The sequence below is a fragment of the Eurosta solidaginis genome, chromosome 3 (genome assembly GCF_040869045.1).
Source record: "Eurosta solidaginis isolate ZX-2024a chromosome 3, ASM4086904v1, whole genome shotgun sequence".
NCBI classification, from domain to species: Eukaryota; Metazoa; Arthropoda; class Insecta; order Diptera; family Tephritidae; genus Eurosta; species Eurosta solidaginis.
Genome location: NC_090321.1, coordinates 1,212,745 through 1,235,595, shown reverse-complemented (window position 1 = coordinate 1,235,595; position 22,851 = coordinate 1,212,745). Strand labels below are relative to the sequence as shown.

At 34.3% G+C, this 22,851-nt stretch overlaps 1 protein-coding gene across 1 annotated transcript in view; it reads left to right on the top strand.

Moving 5' to 3' along the window:
* The window catches only part of Den1 (Deneddylase 1), a 35,325-nt gene extending 17,526 nt beyond the window's left edge, over window positions 1-17,799 (top strand). The window contains exons 2-3 of the mRNA XM_067770229.1: window positions 13,632-13,829; window positions 13,934-17,799. Coding sequence (XP_067626330.1) covers window positions 14,170-14,817 — 648 coding nt within the window. The 5' untranslated portion in view covers window positions 13,632-13,829; window positions 13,934-14,169 and the 3' untranslated portion in view covers window positions 14,818-17,799. The remainder of the gene's footprint in view (window positions 1-13,631; window positions 13,830-13,933) is intronic.
* The last annotated feature ends 5,052 nt before the right edge of the window (window positions 17,800-22,851 follow it).

The following is a 22,851-nucleotide window of genomic DNA, read 5'->3' as shown; positions in this document are numbered from 1 at the left end:
TATGAAGCGAAAAAACACAAGCAGGTCCTTGGTGAACTCCACAAACAGGCGTCGGACCTTTATGCCGGGAATTGACCGGCGAACCCAGTACTCAAAGTAAAGTATCCAAAACTTGCGGAAGAGGAACGCATACTCCCCAGGGAAACGCGTGTCACTCTGGCTCAACTTCGTTCTGGATACTGTAACAGGTTAAAATCTTACCTATCCAGAATCAACCCCGACATACAAAATGTATGCCCCGCTTGCAATGTGTCCCCACATGACACCAACCATCTCTTTAATTGTAATGTGGAACCAACGCCTCTAACACCCCTTTCCCTATGATCCACCCCTGTTGAAACAGCAAGTTTCCTTGGACTCCCGTTAGAGGATATTGATGACAGTTTGTGATCGGTCGCGTCTGTTAGGTGGGGCGAAGCACTGCTACAACAACAACAACAGGGCGAATTTCAGTAAATGTGAGTTCATGGCAGACTCGAATCACATATTGCGGTTATAAGATCGATCGTCACGGCATCCACAAAATAAAAGAAAAAATGGAGGCAATACAAGATGAAAGAGCTAACAAACAAGGATGAGGTACGTCCCTTTATCGTTTTAGTAAATTATTACGGCAGATTTTTTGAAAATTTAAGCACGGTACTGTATCCGCTAAATAACTTACTCAAAGACAAAGTGCCATTCGTTTGGGATGACAAATGCAAAATATCTTTTAATACGGTCAAACAAAAAATTTCACGTTCAAGTTATTTAGTACATTATAATCCAAAGTTACCTTTAGTACTGGCAACAGACGCAAGCCCGGTAGGAGTTGGGGCGGTTTTAAGCCACATTTACCCAGACGGTACCGAACGACCAATACAATTCGCCTCGCAAACTCTGACAGCTACGCAACAACGTTACAGCCAGTTCGACAAAGAGGCATATGCTATAGTGTACGGCGTAAAGAAATTTTACCAGTACGTCTATGCCAGACACTTCATTCTACAATGTGAAAACAAACCAGTTACACAGATTTTTTCACCACAAAAGGTTCTCCCTATATTATCAGCAACACGGATGCAACATTACGCAATTTTTTTGGCCTCGCTCGACTACGAAATCAAGTACCGAAAATCAGCCGAGCATAGCAATGCAGACGCATTCTCCCGGTTACCACGAGCACAATCGGTAGCAACAATTTCCGAAATTGATATTATAGAATTAAACTGCATACATAATATGCCTGTCACAGTGGACGATTTGGCTAGAGCTATAAAAGATGACAAAATAGTAAGCAAACTTGTTCAGGGACTGGAAACATGAAAAATAGTTGCTAAAGAACACCGATTTGGAATAGACCAAAATGAATTTGCACTTCAAGAAGGATGTTTGTTGAGGGGGACACGCGTTTACATTCCACCACTACTGAGGAAAGCTGTGCTTGAGGAACTACATCAGACACATTTCGGTACATCAAAAATGAAAACACTGGCACGTAGCTACATTTGGTGGCCTGGGTTAGATTCGGATGTTGACAACATCACTCTAAACTCTAGCTGATGCCAGCAAAATCGGAAAAGTCCTAGCAAAATTTCAACACACGTTTGGGATCCACCATCAAGTGTCTTTGAAAGAGTTCACGTCGATTTTGCAGGACCGTTTATGGGGAAGTATTTCTTCATTCTGGTAGACGCATTCAGCAAATGTCCAGAAATACATATAATGAGTAATGTCACAACACAGTCGACAATCAAAATTTGCAGCCAAACTTTCGCAACGTTTGGAATTCCAAAAGTATTAGCGACAACGGGACACAACTCACGTCGAATGAGTTTAGGCAATTTTTGCGAAGCAATGGTATTGCACATAAACGAAGTGCACCATTTCATTCGGCCACAAACAGACAGGCCGAAAGGTATGTGCAGACGCTGAAAGATAAGCTCAAAGCTATGCACAGCAGTACGAAAGACATAGACACAAAATTGGCACAAATTTTAATGTGTTACCGTCGAATGGTAAATACATCCACGGGCGTATCACCAGCACAGCGAATGTTTAACAGGCAGATTCGTTCAAGATTGGATTTGCTATTGCCAGTAGCACAAGAAGACCGAGAAAAACAAATCAAACCGGCGAGTCGGAAGTTGTACGAAGGGGAACGTGTATCAGTGCGAGATTACTACGATAAAAAGTATCAATTTGGTCGTATTCTCAGAAAACTTGGGGAATTGCACTATAACGTCCTCTTGGATGATGGCAGAATATGGAAACGACACATCAACCAAATTCATCGAACCGGCTACAGTATTCCCGAACACAGAAATGATCTTTATGGTGAGCTACCAGATGAAGCAATCGCAGCTGAAAGACCATCGTTTTCAACCACGGCTCAAGATACCAATACTCAAGCTGAGGTAGAAAAACCACCGACATCGTCAGAAAATGAAAGTACTACTGAAGAGCAGACAGTATCGGAACCCATACGGTCACAACGTCAGCGCGTTCCAAAACAACGTCTAACGTACGATGAAAATTTTCAGCCCTACGAAGAATAGATAAACTGAAAACTACATTCATCTCAACGTAATTTCGAAGTTTTCTTCTCTGAGGGGGGAAAGTTGTTATAAATACACCTACATACTAGCCTTAAGTATTAAACTCGATACTTTTAATAAGCATAATAATCGATACTAGCATTGAACTGTTATCTCTATTATTGAAATACAGACCGATTCTAAATATTCTCGCGGAATTTTGTTCTCGCAGATTTTTTTATTCCCGCGGAAAAATTTCTCCAATTCTTTTCTCCTAGTGAGAAGAAAAATTGGGGAATAGGAATTTCGAAGTCAGCTGTTTTGTCAATTGAAATTTCGTTGCGCATTTCTTATTTTGTTTAAAAAATTGAAAAGTTTAATTATTAATTAGTTAATTTGTTTGAAATTAAGAAATAAGGTATAAACAATGCACATTATTGCATTTCATGTGGTATTCACTGAAATGAGTAATAAATTGGTGCCACAGCAACATCAACAGAGGAGCATAAGAAGAAGACGGCGGGATAACACAAATCCGCAGGAGTTGTCTGCTTTCATTCTGCAAAGCAATTTTCTGGCGGCCACGTCGAGTTGAGTTCGCCTTTCGCCATATGCCAAAATCTAATTAAGCCTTCTCAAAAAATCCTTGCTCAATTTCTGGATGGCTGCATCAAATATACAAAGAGCTCTTCCGTTGATTATAGGGCCTATTACGGTAAACAACTCAACTTAGTTGGGTTGTAATTAAAACAACTCAACTTTCAGACAACTCAACTCCTGTTTGGTATTGCGAATTACAACTTATTTCAGTTGAAGTTGAATTGGTGCTGCCAAGCTAAGAAAGTGATGATTTGACAGATAAATGAACAACTGATCAATTTGTGGCTAAAATTTAAGCATTTGCAAGTAATTTTTTTATTAATAGTAAAATGGATATTAGCATAGATTTATTTTATGATGATGAAAATAATGGTGAGAAAATTGATATGCAGCGGATAAGAAAACCTTTACGCGATCACTCTAATCCCTTGGAATTACCAAGCACCAAGTAAGAAAACGTTCAAGTAATAATTGATAAAATTCGAATGTAGTTATTTTGCAGATTTGTAAGCTATTTTTGGTTAAGTAAGAAAGCATTTTGCTCCTTACTAAACGAAATGAAGGGCCATTTCCGGAAACGCGTTCGAGGGACGGCTGTACCTCCTATTTTAAAATTATGCGCTACACTCCGATTCCTTGCTGACGGCAGCTATCAAAAATGCTGTGGAAATGATTTTAGTGTTGGACTGGCACAACCTACAACATCTATAGTTGTCAAAGAGGTTTTAGATATTATTGAGGAGCATATTTGTGCGAAGTGGATTAAAACCCAAACAGCAAAAATTGTATTTTACTCTAAAACAGGATTCCCAGGAGTAGTGATTAGTATTGTGGCGGTTGGTTTTTCATCGCCAACCATTTCTTTTTACACTTTTTCATACTCACGCTTGCTCGTGGGTGTGCAGCCCAATGCGCACACAAACAACCACCCGCACTCACCAATTATTCTTTTATTGTATTGTGTTTTTTTCAATAGAATTTATTTAGTTTTTGTTTGTAATGTACATGTTCTTTTATTTAAACCTTTAACTTCCCTTTTTTATTTGCACACTCAGGTTTAGTTTCACTAACTGTAATTTTTTGATTTTAAATTTAGTCCTTTACTTTTTGTACTTAAGGGTCGGCCGGTTCACTTCAACTCTCAACTCTAACTGACTAAACTAAAACTGCCGCTAACGCAACTATGTAGCTAGGCAGCTTTTCTTTACGTTGCTTAGCAACGATATTAATGATGGCGTCGATCAACGGCAGTTTCAACCAATCAGAAACTCTCCAAATTGCTCGACTCTAACAATTTTAGTGATGCCGAGTGCATCTGATGTATGGTTGCATCTTGGACATTTCCAAAGAGGGTTGCCATCTACAATTTATTTTAATGTATTTTAATTTGGCACTACATCTTCCCCCTTTAGAAAAGAAGAATTTGGTAAGATTAAGGTAATTAATCTTGCCACATTCTTCTTTAGGCTTTAATATGTTGTTGTAATGTTATGAACGAAGGAGTTTGCTAGCATTAGGGTGCTCTAACCCGGGACTCATTCGTTCATCGCAGTGCAACTTCTAAAAAGATGATTAAAAATGAAAAGAAAATTTTGAGTAAAGTGCAATATATAAAAGTTAGTTTTGAAATTGAATTTAATGTTTGAAGTAAACCGGTTTTTTTTTCCTTATTGTAAAAATCTACCTGATTAAATGTATATTTGTTTGTTACATTTTTTTTTTTTTAGCCTTCATTGGCGGTTTTAAAATATATTTATATGATTAATAATAGATTATTAGATTAATTAATTTTTTGTACTCGATTTTTGTGTACAATTTTTTCGTTTTCTTTACTTATTTCACAAATAGTTACATTTGGCCCATCAATATTCTTTACTATGTAGGGACCTTGATATATATTTTTATGTTTATTCCTAGGTTCTGTTTGTACTAAAACTCTATCATTAATTTTAATATCTAAAGGCTTAGCAGTTTTATCGTATAAATCTTTATTTCTAATCTTATGCTTATTAATCAAATTTTTTGCCATTTTATGCGATTTTTGCATTCTAAACTTAAGCTCTTTTGCGTAATTTTCTACGTTATAGATCGGATCAATTTGCTCTTTTTGCAATTCATGTGGCATTGTAGTTTTTCTGCCAAATATTAATTCAAACGGAGTAAATTTATTATCAAAAACCGAACTACTTGTAGTATTGTGTAAAAATGTAAAGTATTTTAAATATGTATCCCAATCTGAATACGTTTCATTCAGATACGCACGTAAGTATTCGTTAAAGACTCTATGATTTCTTTCAACAGTACCAACAGTTTCGTGGTGGTAAGCTGTTGAGAAATCATGATCAATCTTTAAAAGTTTCGTCAATTCAGAGAATAATTCGTTTTTATATTCCGTTCCTAAATCGGATCTAATAGCTTTCATTGTACCATATGTTAATATAAAGGTTTCAAAAATAGCGCAAGCAATAGTTTTTGCTGATTTATCTGGTACAGCTACTGTTACCAGGTATTTAGAAAAGTCACAAATCATAGTAACAGCGAACTTGTTACCATATTTGGATTCCGGAAGTGGACCTATTGTATCGACAATTATTATGTCAAAGGGTTTGCAGGGGGTTGGAGTCAAAACAAGATTTTCCTTTGTTTTTGGTTTTACTTTATTTAAAAGGCATTTATTGCAATTTTTGACAAATTTCGCAATGTCTCTTGTCATATTTTTCCAATAGTATTTTGTTCTTAATTTGGAATATAATCGTTTTGTACCGCAATGACCGCCTAACAAAGGGTCCTCATGATAAATTGTCATAAGTTTTTGTTTCTGCTCTGTTTCTGTCACAGTTTCTACAGGGTCTGTTAGTATTATTTGTAATGATTTTAAAATTTTATTACCGCTTATTTTAAAATTTGTAATCGAAAATTCTTTGAAAAATATATCATTCTTTGGCCATTCTAACTGCTTAATATTGTGACTGCCGGCTGCTTTTTCAAGCCTCGAAAATAACTCATCTAAATTTGTTTTTCCGTTAGCATTCACAAAATTAAGTAAATTTAATTTTTTATGTTTTAAATGCGCATAAATTTGTATATTAGAGATCTCATTATTTTTATTAAATTGTATAGTCGATTTTATTCGCGGTATCTTTTTTGAAAAATTGTATGAAAATTTGTCATAAACTTGTACTTTAGGCGTTTCGCAAAAAGTATCAGTAAAATTATCGTCTTTATTTTGTAATTCCTTTTGTTTGGTTTGTGATCGCGTTTGGACTGCTAAAACATGCTTTGTAGATTCTTTTATTTCGTCTATACTAATGCGTGAAAGAGCATCAGCCACAACGTTAGATTTTCCTTTTATATATTCAATCGTAAATTTATATTCTGATAGTTCTAATCGAATTCTAGAAAGTTTAGACGAAGGGTCTTTCATGTTAAAAAGATAAACTAGTGGTCTATGATCAGATTTTACTGTGAAATTTGTACCGTAAACATATGGACGAAAATGCTTTATAGCGAAATGTATTGCTAGGAGTTCTAATTCGATAATTGCTTTTTTCTGTTCTGCTTTATTAAAAGATTTTGACGCGAAACAAATTGGTAAATCGTTATCACCGTGCTTTTGGCTTAATATAGCGCCACACCCACTCTTAGAAGCATCTACTGTAATTATAAATTCTTTTGTGAAGTCAGGGTATTGTAGTAGTTGAGGAGACATTAATGCTTGTTTTAGTTTTTCGAAAGCGTTTTCGCACGCTTCGTCCCAAACAAATTCAATTTTTTTCCTATTTAAACGATTTAAAGGCGCTGCCAGTGACGCAAAATTCGGTATAAATCGCCTGTAATAATTTGCAAATGCGACAAATCGCCTAACCGCATCTTTGTCTTTTGGCTTAGTATACCTTTTAATAGCATCTATTTTTAAATCGTCTGGCAGCAAACCTTTTGACGTACATTTATGGCCTAGAAAAGTTACTTCAGAACGAAGGAAATTGCATTTGATTGGGTTCAGCTTTAAATTAAACTTTCTACAGGTTTCGAAAACTTTTTCCAAATTTTTAAGGTGGTGTGTCTCACTACAACCAATGACGATAACGTCGTCAATATACATAAAAGCCTGGTTTGGTGAAATTCCTGAAAATGCTATTGACATCATACGAGAAAATGAGTTTGGTGCAATATTTAACCCGAAAGGTAAAACTTTCCAACGAAAAGCTCCTCGATCTGTACTGAAAGAAGTTACATCTCTAGATTTAGGGTGAAGGGGTATTTGGTGAAAACCAGAAAAAAGATCTAAAGTTGAAAAGTATTTGGCTCTGCCAAGATTATCGAGTATGTCATCAACGCGTGCTAGTGGAAATTTGTCGGCTATGAGTTTTTTATTGACTGCTCTGAAATCTACGCACATACGATACGACTTTTTTCCTGTTGGATCTTTTTTCGGTACCAGAATTAAAGGACTGTTATAATTTGAAAAACTAGGTTCGATTAAATCATTCTGTAATAGGTTTTCGACTTGTTTATTGATTTCTTCGCGTTGTGTGTATGGCAAACGGTAATTTTTAATATAGACAGGAGTTTTGTCAGTTAGTCTAAGTTTTTGTTCGTAGAAATTATTAAGCGTCATTAAGTCGGTTTTTAATGCAAAAATATCAGAATATTTCAAACATAAATCAAGTAATTTCTTTTTAGCGTAAGGAGGCATTTGTTTTGCTAAAATTGATTTAAGCTCTTCTATACGTTTTGAGTCGATAGGTGTATCATTTATTCGATAGACATTGAAGTTTTTAATGTCTTCAGTTTGAATATTGAAATCTTTTACGTACTTGACCTCGTCGGTGGTGTTGATAACTTTTATTATTGGATTTTTTGTATCAACGATACATTTTGCTGTGAAAACACCGTTACAAAGTTCCTGAGAATCAACAAAAACTGGACTTGTCGAATTTTTCAAACTAAAAACACGAAAAACTTCGCATCTTGGTGGAATTACAAGAGTATTTGTTGAAGTGCTATGCAAAATTGAAACATTTACCTTTTCTGTCCCTTCTCCGAATGTAATTGTGTCATTAGCATAATTGATTATGCATTTGTTCGTTTTTAGAAAATCTTTCCCTATTATACCGTCCGAAGGAATATTAAAGTTGTCATTGACAACGTGAAGAGTCAGAGGAAAAAATTTATTTGATGCGATTATACTTGTATTAACTGTTCCTATTGTCGTTACCGTGTCTGTTGTTACGCCTGTTATATTTATTACGTTACTATTGTCTACTTCTACATCGTTTGCCAAACTGGAAATTTTTATTAGTGAAATGTCTGCCTGTGAATCTACTAGAAAGGAACATATTTTATGAGAATCGCTACAAGCGACTTCGACGAAATCGGAAAAATTTAAATTTAGACAATATATTGATTGAGAAGTATTTAGTCGAATTGCTCCTGCTCCCTCAGTGTTCGCGCCTGAGGGGCTTCGGCATTTAAAGAACGAACATTGGCTGAATTTCTAGAATTTGAACCCTGATTATTGGAATTTCTGTTATTTCCGGACCGATTATTATTGTTATGGTTGGAATTGCTATTGCCTCTATTGTAATTGCGATTATTGCCTCTGTTATAATTGTTATTTCGGAAATTTGTATTATTGTGTTGCCTATTTGCGTTATTGTTAAATCGAAAATTACTATTATTGTTGTACCTGAAATTACTGTTGCCTCTATAATTCCCGCGGAAATTATTATATCTTATTGGACGTGACCGAAACGCTAACACTTGCCGCTCTTTAACTTCCTGATCTCGCTCTATAATCATTTTTGCTACTACGTCCTTTGAGTCTTTGAAGGTTGTTGACGCAAGGATTGATTTCACCATATCTGACCTACTATTTAATCTACAAACGCTAATGGTTTGTTCAACTGCCATCTCATGGGCTTTTGCCTTCGTCATACCTTCAATGATTAGACATCGCTCTAACGAGTCAGAAAGCTCTTCTACCTGCTTTGAAAATTCTGAAAAGTTGTTATTGGTTACTCTTAAGGCTGCAATTTTTCCCGCGACAACTTTCGAGTTGTCTGGCCTAATTTCACTACATAGCGCTTCTTTAATTTGGTTGACAGATTCTATATGCGTTGGTAGGGCTTCGCGAGCTTTGCCTTCGAGCTTGGATTTTAAAAATGCAATTAAAGTAGGAGTTAAGTTTTCGTTAGAGAATACTTCCATTAATTCAACTTTATTTATAAACGAGCCAAGTGCTAACGGGTCTCCACTGTAGTTGTCTCGCATAATCGAGGCACAAGTATTAATAAACGATTTTTTCTCCTCGATTGTGGCCATGGTTGTAACGTTAAGAACCGGAGTTAGAATGGAAAAACTAGAATTTGGAATTACGGGTTGATCAGCAAATCCTAAAAAATCTGCACTCAGGGATAATTTATAATTATTTTCACTTGTTAAGGTATCAGTTGACGATGCACTTGAAGATGAATCAGAATCTGAATTATTGGAATCTATATCTTGCTCTGAGTTTTCGGAATCTAAATTTTGCTCTGAATTTTTGGAACTTGAACTCGGATGGGAATCTTTAGAAACAACCTTCCCGCTTCTTAGGTCCATACGCGTTGAAACGAATAGACAAAATATTAAAATTTTTGTTGCAAGATATGTGGAATTTGTTTATGAAGATTGAATAGATATTGAATTTAAAGAAATTAAATTGGAACGGGTTGAGTTGAACTCAAAAGAAAATTATGAAAGTATTCTTAAAGGGAATTTATGAAAATATTTTAAAAGAAATTTGTGAAAGTATGTAGTTTTGAAAGCTTTTAGATTTTAGTTATAATTATACAATTGGTTAGAGAATACCTATAGCAAAAAGCTTTAGTTAGTGAATTTTATTGAAATACTAAAGTTAGTGATTAGTTAATGAAAAGAAAGATTAAAGAAATACTTTACGCTTTTGTTGTCCGCAAATCCAAATCCAATGATTGGAATTAGCTGAAAATTTTTCATGCAGAACTGTTCCTACTTCCCGGTATTAAATTGCAATTTTTAAAAAAGTTGAATGTTGTGTATGAATATATTTATTGAAATGTAAACATTTTTAATTATACAGAATGTGAGAAAAATTTGAATTTGAAATGTATGGCAAAAATTAAATTTTTTGAAATTTATTTTTATTATCTAAAAGCAAAAATTGGAGAATGGCAAATAATTTTATATAGGGGTTGAAACGGACGCACCGCTTTTATCAAAATTGTATGGTTTTATTTTTATAGATACGGGCGCACCGCATCTTTTCAAAATTGTAATATAAATGTCCTCGGACGCACCGGGATTAAAAAATTTATGTCATGTTTATACACGGACGCACCGCTTACGAAAAGTAAAAAATAATTTTTTTTTGTATTTTTGTGTTGATGGAGCCCACTGCAGGGCAGGGTGGAATACAACTAAAACTTTATTCGAATGGTTTGTTATATTGGCAACTTCTTTTTTTTTTTTTTTTTTGATGACCAATTGCTAAAACTTATAAAATTTTCCCGTTTTTGTCCGACCCTGGCCCACAGTGTCTACCTGTATATTTGTATGTTTGTGGAAAATTTTAATTTTGTAGTGATTAATATAATTAATTAAGTATAATGTTTTGTAATTTTGAAATATTTTTGAAAAAAATGGAAGATTAATACAAGTAAATTTTTTTTTTTTTTTTTTTTTTTTTTTTTTTTATATATAATATATAATGCAAAATAGTTTTGTAATTTTGAAGAGTATTGAAAAAAAATGTAATTTAAGTGAATTTGTTAAAAGTAGAAATATTTTATTTCGTCATACCGACTGTACCGCTGCTCTCTGCTTACTGCTCTGCTGCTGATGGCGTTGCTTGTGCTGATTACTCCCCGCTATATTGGGTCTCTTGTGGTTCCGTTATGAGCGTGGCTTGGCTAATGCCGTTTTTCCACTAAAAATGTATACCGTATTATGGTTCCGTTATGGGGCTGGCGTGGCCGCTGCCGTTTTTCGCCAAAAATAAAAAATGGTCGATTTTGCTAATTTTAATGTCTGTAATTTTTGTATTAAAATTTTTCCATATGTATTTTGTTTTTTTTCAAATGCTTCGACTGGTGACTATTCCATTCCACCATGCTTTAGTGATTTTATAGGTGTTTATGTATTTTTTTTTTTGTAGATATTTTCCCAAATTTTTAAAAATTTTTTTTTGTAGTGGTTTTTAATCTTTTGTAATTTTTGATTTTAAACCTTTTGTGTTATTTTAAACTTGTATTTCATGTAGATTTTGTAAATTTTTCCCAAATTTTTATATATATATTTTGTAATAGTTTTTAATGTTTTATATTTTTTTGTAAGGATTTTTAAATGTTTTGTATTTTTTTTGTAACTGGCTTTTAAATTTTTATATTTTTTTTTTGTAGATTTTTGATGTTTTTAAATTTTTTTGTAGGGTTTTTGTGTATTTTGTATTTTTTGTAATTTTTCAAATTTTTATATTTTTTTTGTAATAGTTTTTAGTATTTTATACTTTTTTTGTAAATTTTTTTGGTTTTAAACTTTTTTTGGTAAATTCGTTGTTTTTTCTATAAATGTGTACAAAATTGTTGATTATTGTTTGATTAAAAAATGTGCAACTACCGGCTTTAAATTGTTTTTGTCTATTTTGTGGTAACGTTTTATGAACCCGTGCACCATCTAACTCTTATCAAAAAAGACGCGTTTCGATCTCCGTTTTTAGGATTCGAAAGCGGAAATTAAAAATTGTATTTCTGTCGCAAAATATTTAAAAAAAACACAAAATGGCCCGAAAGGGTCTGAAATAGGAGGCCCGATCCACAGTTTTTTTGCACAGAAGATCTTTCTGTGTTGGCGGCCTTTGGCCGCGATTTGTAAAAGTAACCCTGGGTGGGTCCAACGCCTTTCTGCATTAGTGTGTACAAAAAATCTGGCAAAATACAACAACCACATGACAATTTGAACCGAAATGATATGATATTTTTAATTTTTGTTTTCGGATCCTAAAATTGGAGGGCGAAACGTGTCTTTTGATACTAACTTTGAAAATTTTTTTTAAAAATTAGGTAGTGAACCGTCTTCTAAAACGTTACATTTTTTCAAAACAACTGTGAAAATTGTATGAGACAACTGCTAGTAACCAGTTGTAAGATTTTGACGTCTTTGACAACTACACCAACATAAGGTTGTAAACGGTAATGCCAAAAAAAGTTGTTAGACAAGACAACTCCACCGGCATTTTTTTTGACAGGTTGAGTTGTAATCTGTAATATCAAATTGCAAAATTTCAACCCAACCAGAGTTGAGTTGTAAACGGTAATAGGGGCATATGATATACTTTTCGACTTAAAATAAGAATATTGTGGTTGTTGTTGTTGTATTAACAGTGAGAATATTGTGGTAGAATGTAAATACATATTTTAGCACACATTTGTACAAATAAGTGTTCTTTTTTAAAAGAAAGAATTTTCTTTAACTATTTTGATGTATTCCCTTTAATTTAACTAGTGAAAAAACTCCTATGAAATGGCAAAGAAATCTCCCTCTCCCTCACATTTATAATACCTACTTTTCTCCCATAACCGGTTTCCTCTTTTTCGAACATTGTTCAGAATAGGAGTAAAGGGAGAAGTAAAAAAACTTACAAGGAATTTTTATTTAGAATACGAGGAATGGGAGAAGGGAAAAAACTCGCACGGAATTTTCATTTAGAATTGGGCTGATAAAGTAAGTGATTCTACAGCATTAAAACACTTAATGAGAATTTTTTTGTAGTTATTATTTTATTTATAACTCAATAAATGAAATCTCGTCGACGACGGGGCCCCTATGCTCGAAAATGCTAAAATAAGTATGAACACTATGCGCTATGTAACATTTATCGAGGGCAAGAAAGCACTAACCTATATTAGGGCAACTATCTTAGTCTATTATCCGTATACAGTGGAATATATTCCATGTTTTCTAAGCTAAATTAAACACACACAGGAAACGCACCATTTGCACTAGCACCTTCCCTTCGATTTAAAAATGTAGGTAGCGGCGGAGATGATATATAAAATACATGTTTTCTCCAATAAAACATGTTGAGAAGCTGCCGTGGACAATAATTCATAATTTTATTTTAATTTCAGTTTTTAACAAATTTGCAAAACTATAAATGTACTATTCAAATATACTTTTGACAGTAAAATGAAAAACTTTTCTAGAGAGAATGCCCCTATTATTTTCGGGGAATTCTCAATTTTATTGTTGGCATTTTTTGTTAACTTTTGGAAGTTTAAGATGGCAACGCTATTGTGTTCGGTGAGTATTTTCGCGCATAATTCGCTTTTCGCAAATGCTTTGCATGCGGAACGATACAAGGTGGCAGCACGGGACAGCTGATTATAAAATTTTTTATTTAATTTGATACATCAACTTCCGGCGCAGTACGATTATGACATTTGTCCATCGAATTTACAAAAACAAAGTACATGGAACTTTTATTTATGTTTGTAGGATTGTCACTATGCTGCCAGCTTGCATCGTTCCGCCATTATGTCTTGGGCCCAGAAGCGAAGTACAGAACAAAATAGAAAAAGCAAAACTTGAAAGTGTTTATTGAAATTTAAACGGCAAGAAAGTAAAAGTGGATTTAAAGTAATCAGCTGCCGATATCGACTACGCGAAGGAGGTTGGGCGCAAATTAAAACAAAGGTAAATCTTCATCAATTATTTGCAATCAACCATTTTTTGCTTTATTAAAAATAATTCATTTCGGAATATAATTTTTCTTATTAAAATTGCATGTAACTAACCAGAATTGCTGCGTGATAATCATCGAAACGCTTATGACTAACGCAGGAATAACAATTATTGTGAATACAAAATTTAGAGATTTTCATTTTGCCTGCTAACAACGACGTTTTCCTATCGTGGTCACTCGATCGAAATCAAAGGATTGACAAACAAATTGCATCACTTACGACAAAAGCGCGAGCTGCACTGGCGGTAACGTACGTTAAAAAGCTGAAAAGGAACAAAAACAAAGCTGAAAATGAGTTCCTACACGCACGCTGATCCCATTGCGCTCAGTTTCAATGAGACATGCTTGCGTATGAGCGATGTACAATTACTACAAGGCCCACATTGGTTAAACGATCAAATACTATCATTTTATTATGAATATTTGGAAAAAATTAAATATAAAAATAATCCAGATTTATTATTTATTGCCCCGGAAGTGACCCAATGTATGAAACTAATGGATGATGGTGAATTGGAGACATTATTAAATCAATTGGAAGCCTCCCGTAAGCCATTTATATTCTTTGCGCTCAATGATAATGAATCATCACAAGCTGGAGGCACTCATTGGTCTCTCTTAGTATTTTCACGACCAGAGAAAACGTTCTTCCATTTTGATTCTTGGGGTAACAATAACTCAGAGGCATCACATCAATTTGTACAGCGTTTTAAAGATGCACTCAATTGTCGTCAGTGTCATATGAAACCAATACGTTGTCTACAACAAGCCAACAGTTACGATTGTGGTATACACGTTATTTGTATGACAGATAACATAGCCGATTATGTAAATCGTTATGAATGTGTTGAAGGTGTCGGGCCACTGCATCAGGATACAATAAGTGCCAAGAGATCTGAATTGCTAAAATTGATACAAACATTGGGTGGAAAAATTTAAAAAAGACCGCATAAAAATAGTCTAGCGCATGCGTGGTAAATGATATTTATTTAAAATAAAAAGAGAAAACAAAAAAAAAAAAAGATTTTATTAATTTTTAAGCGGTGCGACTAATAATTGCGTTAGAAACGGCTTATGAACGCTAAGCACCTGAAACAATTTGGAAAAGCCATTTATTAATTTCTTTTATTTTGATATAAGAACAGCACAGGGATAGTTCTAAAAAATATAGATTTACACAAGTTTGTTTTATAACTGAAACCCACCACCACTTTGCGATCAAACAATATGTAAATATCATCCCGCGGATTAAATTTAAAAACATTTGCTATTCGAATATTAATGTAATGGTCGGGAGAAAAGTATTCCCTAAAATATTAATTCATAAATAAGAATTAATAATTCAATCAATTCAATATTCAATCATTGGTTTTGGTCATTAGTTTTTCTAGTGAACGGTAATTGTTTTTTTTAGATAAAGATGAAGTGCCAAGATTTTTTAAACGCGAGTTTTTTACGTTGGTTAAAAACAACGGCTAACTTTTGTGGCTCCAAATCCATCAGAATATAACTATTTTGCAGCTCTTTAATGCTTACGCCCTTCATTGTGATATATCTGTTCGGTTATTTACTTAACAGCTCCTAATTGTCAAAATTAGGGTCTCATTCTCTATTACGAAACGAAAGTTCGTTTTGCCACAGAGACGAGTCGCTCGTGTATTTGCATTATATTAAACGATGGCATCATATCATTTGAGAAATGCTTTCGCCTTCCTGTTTTATATAAAGTAAGTAACGTAAAGGCCGAACGAAAATGGTAGAGAATACCATTGCTAGACGAAATCGTTTGGAGGCGAATTGTTCGTCTGAGCTACCGTTCGCAATACAGAATGAAGCCCCAAAGTATGAAAAAGTTCTATCCGCTTAATTCTTTTTTAATCAACAAAAGTAGTCGGAATATATTTCGACAATTGAATGTAACTATTGGTTTTTATTAAATAAAGTAAAAATATGTATTTCATTATTTCTTTCGATCAATCTTCTGATCACTCAGTTACAGTTACGACAGTGAACATGAAAATTTTATTATTACATTGTTTATGTTCGATAATTTAAGAAAAAAATTCCATGAATTTTGTAACTGAGACAATGCAAAATGTGACATTTTTCGAAAGTTTCGAGCTTTTTATTTAGTTTTCTAAATTTTTTTGAAGTTTGCAGTTTAGCGAATTCAGAGAGACCTATAGCTTGTTGGACTAACATTTTTTGGGCTACAAAACTTCAAAAGAAACAAAAAAAAAAAAAATAAAAAGCTCGAAGTTTTCGTAAAATTAGTTCCGATTTCCGATACTTTTTAAAAACGTTTCTGAGATTGGTTTGCATAATGTTAGTTAAAAAAAATCGTAGCCTTTTTTTCTTAATTTGTCGAATAAAAAAAGTTTGAATGACGGGATTTTATAAAAATCTCCACTGAGATTTTTTTACTCGCGAACGAATATTAAAATGTATTTAAAAATAAGCAAACATTTAAACCCTAGTTTTAGGTTTCATTATTAGTTATATTCTTCACATTTTTGTTAACTTTTTTCTTAAACACACTGAATTAAAACTAACTATTATTAAACTAATATTATTAACTTGGCGATACATACCTCTGTAGTTATTAAGACCTAGCTTATCTTGCAATTTGTGCTGTGCTGCATTTTCATATTTTCTAGGAGAAGGACTTGCCAAACCATTGCTGCAACATCTTTTTATTTGTTATTTTAATATTAGTTGTCCCGCTTCTTGAGTCGGGGACCATTTATTACTTAGGACAGCATACACCACGAAAACAACAACAACGGCCGCTCTGCTAAAATTAATTTAAAAGTGAAAATCAGACATTTTGTTAATCTAAAAGAAGAAATAAAAATTTTATTGTTATAATAAAAGAGTTAATTTCAAATAAAACCGTTTAAAAACTGTCAAAAGTGTATGAGTTTAACCCCTTAGGTCAGGTCAACCTTTAGTTAAAAAAGAACGGCAAGTGATTCTGGATGTGGGCGTAAATGTTTTCATTTGTTACTTTATGTATGTATTTTAGATTAACCATTTAATATGTGAAATTATATATATTCATTAACATTACTTTTAGCCTGTCCCTATTTCGCTATCATAAAGTTTGTATAGTTTTAAATTATTTGTAATTCACACATTTTAAATTTTTTTTATTAAAACCATACTTTGAGTAAAATTTTAAACATTTTATATTTGTTTACTACGAAGAGTACTGGCACAAGTTCGTTTAGTTAGTACCTATTACCTTTAATGCACTCGGTTGCTCTTAAAATATTGAAAATATCGCCTTGAATGTCAAAAGGAAAAACTAAGGATATTCTCTCTCTTTCCATTTTCGGTGACGAAGGATAAGAACCTTTTTTTTTGGTACGCAAAGGGTATTGACGTGCGACCTAATGGCCACTATTCTCGAGTTGTTGTTGTTGTTGTTGTAGCAGTACTTCGCCCCACCTAATAGGTACGACCGATCACAAATTGTCATCAATATCCTCTAACGGGAGTCCAAGGAAACTTGCAGTTTCAACAGGGGTGGACCATAATGATAGGGGTGTTAAGAGTCACAAGCGTTATTTCTCCAACAAAGGACCGACATTAGAATCATTGGGTTCTATATAAATACAACTACAAAGGGTTTTTTATATGGCAAAAACTCTGTGTCTTAAGTTGAGAAAACGATACTTCTCAACTTGTACTCAAACGTGATTCTCTTATTGAACTCAAATGTAAAATTCGGATACAGCTGAAGTTTAATGTAAATTACGCCATGTATTTATTGGACCATATGCATAAAGCCAGTGAACGTTTTTTTATTATTATTTTTTATATTTAACAAAAACAATTGTATAATTTTTAAGTGATTACTATCAAAAATGGACTTCAATTTTGTTTTTACATAAATTGCAGACTTGTTTCTTTAAAATATAATTCATTTGTTGTTTTTCTTACATATGTATGTACATATACAGGTGTGTTAACTAAAACAAAAATATTTGTTCTTAAAATAAGTATCTCATTATACATGAAAGGTTTTCAAATTAATATTTCAACTTCCGAATGAAACTTAAACGCTTAGGAGAAATATCCTCAAATTTCTCTAAGGTTGGAGAACAAATGGAGGAGGTTGCTGGATATCAATGATATTGAGAACTAGAAGGTTGGAGAATTTTTTCTAGAATATTTTGCGACCTACGATTTTATCAAAGGCTGAACAAATGTTGTTGTTGTAACAGTGCTTCCCCCACCTAACAGCTGCGACCGATCACAAATTGTCATCAATATCCTCTAACGGGGGTCCAAGGAAACTTGCTGTTTCAACAGGGGTGGACCATAATGAAAGCGGTGTTAGAGGCGTTGGTTCCACATTACAATTAAAGAGATGGTTGGTGTCATGTGGGGACACATTGCAAGCAGGGCATACATTTTGTATGTCGGGGTTGATTCTGGATAGGTAAGAGTTTAACCTGTTACAGTATCCAGAACGAAGTTGAGCTAGAGTGACTCGCGTTTCCCTGGGGAGTATGGAATGTGGTAGTACGGAATCGTCCGATAAGGACCGCCACGTTGCTGTTCCTCTTTTAATTGGAGAGAGTTTTTCCCATTAAAACAACAACAATGTAGGCATTTTTTTTGGTCGAAACATTCCCATCCAAACCTATATCCAAGCGGCAGTTGTCAAACCACTAAGATAAATTAAACGGTGATAAATTTTTTTGATACAGTCAATCACGGCACGTTACTGCAAGACTTGGAAGGGTCCGCCCTTCCTCCAAGTCTCAAGGGGGCCGTAAATTACATATCTGTCTAGTCGGTAAGCATCTGAGCAATTCAGGAACGTAACATCTAAACCCAGACGAATTAAACAAGGGATACCACATGGTGGTGTCCTATCCCCGCTTTTGTTTAACTTCTACATATCGAAGCTACCTTCGCCTCCAGAAGGAGTCACCATTGTCACCATTGCTGACTGCACGATAATAGTCATAAACAGCTATCCCTGATCTCTCCAGATTTTTCACCTCGCGAATGTTGACATTGTCACCGACCAGATCATCGGCGACCTTATTTACAACATGGGGACGGCTAATGTCGACCATATTGGATATCCACGTCGGTGGCATTAGGCTACCCACTGTCATACACCCAAAAGATTTGGGGTGTGACGTTCGATCAGGATCTAAATTTTGGCGAGCATGCAAAAGCAATTGTACCTAAAATCCAGAGACGTAATAAAATCCTCAAATCTCTTGCCGGCAGCACTTGGGGTAAAGACAAAGATACAAAACAATTGGCCTGGCGCTTGCATGCTCGCGTCCCCGATATGGTCCCCAATTCTAAAGGTTACGCACTGGAAGAAAATACCTAGTACCTAATGGTGCTTGTTACCGTAACGTACGGGATCTGCATCCGGCAAAGGACCATCAACATCGATAACATTCCCTAAGCCCTTCGGGGAGTGTCCTTATCGCTACAATATCAGCCACAACAACAACATTATGGAGAGAAATAAAATGATGAACAGTTTCTGTTGAATAGTCAGCAAAGTCTTTTTGCCATTGATTTAATAAAGATATGAATACCCACAAACCTGGGCTTCCCAACAGACTTCTTATTGAATATGCCATACCCCCAGGGGCGTAAGAAGCCATCTACGCAAGCATTATGAGAAAATATGGCACCTGAGAACACAGCCCTATGAAAAAAGCACACAAACAGGTCCTCAGTGATATCCACAAAAAGGCGTCGGACCTCTATGCCAGGAATTGCTCAGCGAACCCAGTTCCTAAAGATAAATACCCTGAACTCGCAGCCGAGGAAAGCACTAGGGAAACGCACGTCACTATAACTGAACTTCGATCTGGATACTGGAACAGGTTGGACTCTTACCTATCCAGAATCAACCACGACATACATAATATATGTCCTGCTTGCAATGTGTCCGCACATGACACCAACCATCTTTTCAATTGAAATGTGGAACCAACACCTCTAACACCGCTTCCTCTGTGGTCCACCCCTCTTGAAACTGCGGGTTTCCTTGGACTCCCGTTAAAGCATGTGTAATAGCACCCAAATGGGTATAAAATTTTCGGTTTCGTCCAAACTTAAACTTCCTTACTTGCTTGAGCAGAGCTCTCAGAGCTCGCAGAGTATATTAATTTTGTTCGCATAACGGTACCCCGTAACGGCATAAACTAATCGAGATAGATATAGACTTCTATATATCAAAATGATCTGGGCGAAAAAAGAAATTTATTTAGCCATGTCCGTCCGTCTGTCCGTCCGTAAACACGATAACTTGAGTAAATTTTGAGGTATCTTGATGAAATTTGGTATGTAGGTTCCTGGGAACTCATATCAGATCACTATTTAAAAAGAACGAAGTCGGACTATCATCACGCCCACTTTTTCAATATCGAAAATTTCGAAAAACCGAAAAAGTGCGACAATTCATTACCAAAGACGGATACAGCGATGCAACTTGGTAGGCGGGTTTACCTTATGACGCAGAATAGAAAATTAGTAAAACTTTGGACAATGGGCGTGGCACCGCCCACTTTTAAAAGAAGGTAATTTAAAAGTTTTGCAAGCAATATTACCCCTATTACTATATGTGTACCAAATAAAAATTAGCAAAATCGGATGACACGCCCACTTTAAAAAAAAAATAATTTTTAAGGTCAAATTTTAACAAAAATTTGAATATCTTTACAGTATATAAGTAAATTATGTCAAAATTCAACTCCAGTAATGATATGGTGCAACAAAATAAAATAAAAGAAAATTTCAAAATGGGCGTGGCTCCGCCCTTTTTCATTTAATTTGTCTAGAATACTTTTAATGTCATAAGTCGAACAAAAATTTACCAATCCATGCGAAATTTGGTAAGGACATTGTTTCTATGATGATAACTGTTTTCTGTGAAAATGGGCGAAATCGGTTGAAGCCACGCCCAGTTTTTATACACAGTCGACCGTCTATCCTTCCGCTCGGCCGTTAACACGATAACTTGAACAAAAATCGATTTATCTTTACTAACCTTAGTTCACTTACTTATCTGAACTCACTTTATCTTGGTATAAAAATGGCCGAAATGACCACGCCCGCTTTTTCGATATCGAAGTTTTCGAAAAATTTAAAAAATGCCATAACTCTACACAAAATACGAAAAAAGGGATGAAACATGCTGATTGGATTGATTTTTTGAATCAAAATATAACTATAAAAAAAATTTTGTAAAATGGGTGTGACACCTACCATATTAAGTAGAAGAAAATGAAAAAGTTCTGCAGGGCGAAATCAAAAGCCCTTGGAATCATGGCAGGAATACTGTTCGTGGTATTACATATGTATATAAATAAATTGCGGTACCCGACAGATTATTTTCTGGGTTACCCTGATCAGGGCCGTAGAGAGAATATCCGGGCCCGGGTCTAAACAACATACGGGCTCCCTATAAAAAATCCACTAATACATTTAATTAATTTGAATTAATGACGTCTCATTCATGAATCATTACCCAATAGGCATTTCTGTAAATGTTAATAAATAATTTAGCTGTGCAAGTAAATTGTAAATGTTTACAAAAAAAGACGAGAACACTATTTGTCAATATTTTTCAACTTGGAAAATTTCAAATTATTTAGTCAAGATAGCGAAATATTTTTTTAGAAAAATTTTAAATGGTTACGATATAAAAAAGGAATTTCGCTAAAATTTACTATAAAACTAGTCGTCATGAAATTGGGCTTTAGTTTTAAATATTCTAAATAGAGATTCAAATACAATTTATTAAAAAAAAATTCAATTGCTTAATTAAAGGGTAACAATGAAACTTAGATCACTATATTAAAAATAAACAAAGATATGAGTGCAAAGACCCCGAATTTTTCCTTTTACTTTCTCTAATTTATATAGTGAGTTTCTACGCTAAAAATTGAATTTATTGTTAAATAAAACTACGAAATGCAATATTTATCTCGATAATGTATATTTCCGTTTTGAGTTAAGTCGTTAAGTTTGTAAGTTTATTGTTTGCAATAAAAAACTGTGTCGATATAAGTTAGGCTGATATTTAAAACAAAATCTGCAATAAAATCTTAAGTCGATGTAATATGTAAGTGAACATATTTTAAAATTTGCAATAACCCACTCAGTTCTTTAAGTAAAAAAATTTCTTGTAATACACATGCGTTTTAAAAAAGAGTTGGTTGCCTTTATTGACCTTACTTTAAGCTATCTGATTCACGAACTTTTGATTGAGTACATGTTTTAAATTTTTTCAAATATGCATTTAAACCTTAAATATCAATTTGCGGCAAACTAAAATGTAAGACTTAAGCGCTTATTGCAAAAAAGCAAAGAAATTACTTCCATAGTTATTTCAAATAAAAAAGAAAAAAAAATTAGCCGCATGCGTTGGAAATATTTTAATACGAAATATCAACCTAGAAAAGAATGTTTTTAATAAGTTTTTCGAGCTACCGAAAATTGCTTTGGTGGAAGAAACATGGATCGAAGTATACAAAGCAAAGGAATATAGCCTTCTTAAGTGTCCGTGCGGAGGTCCTTATAAACCGACACCGAAATTTCTAAGGAGTTTAGCATACTTGAACGAAATTTTTATGAAATTTAATGTGATAAATTGGCTACAAGTCCACATTTTTTATTTATTGTATAATTCAAGCGAAGCGCTTGGGGAGCCAACTGTAAAATAATTTTTTAGGGAGAACATTGCCCTGTAGCTCTGCAGGTTAGCAGTAGTTTTGAGTGTTATTTTGCCCGTTGTACCAGGGGTCACCTTGAGCCAGCCCCGCCTATACACATTCTGTACCCCTTTAGCATTGAAGTCCCACAAACGAAACAAATTAAACACCTACCACTCACTGCATACTTTGGAGGTACACTTTTTCTCAACATGCCTTGGGAAATATCCACTGTAGAGGCATGATAATAGCGCCATGCTAGAAAAGCAGG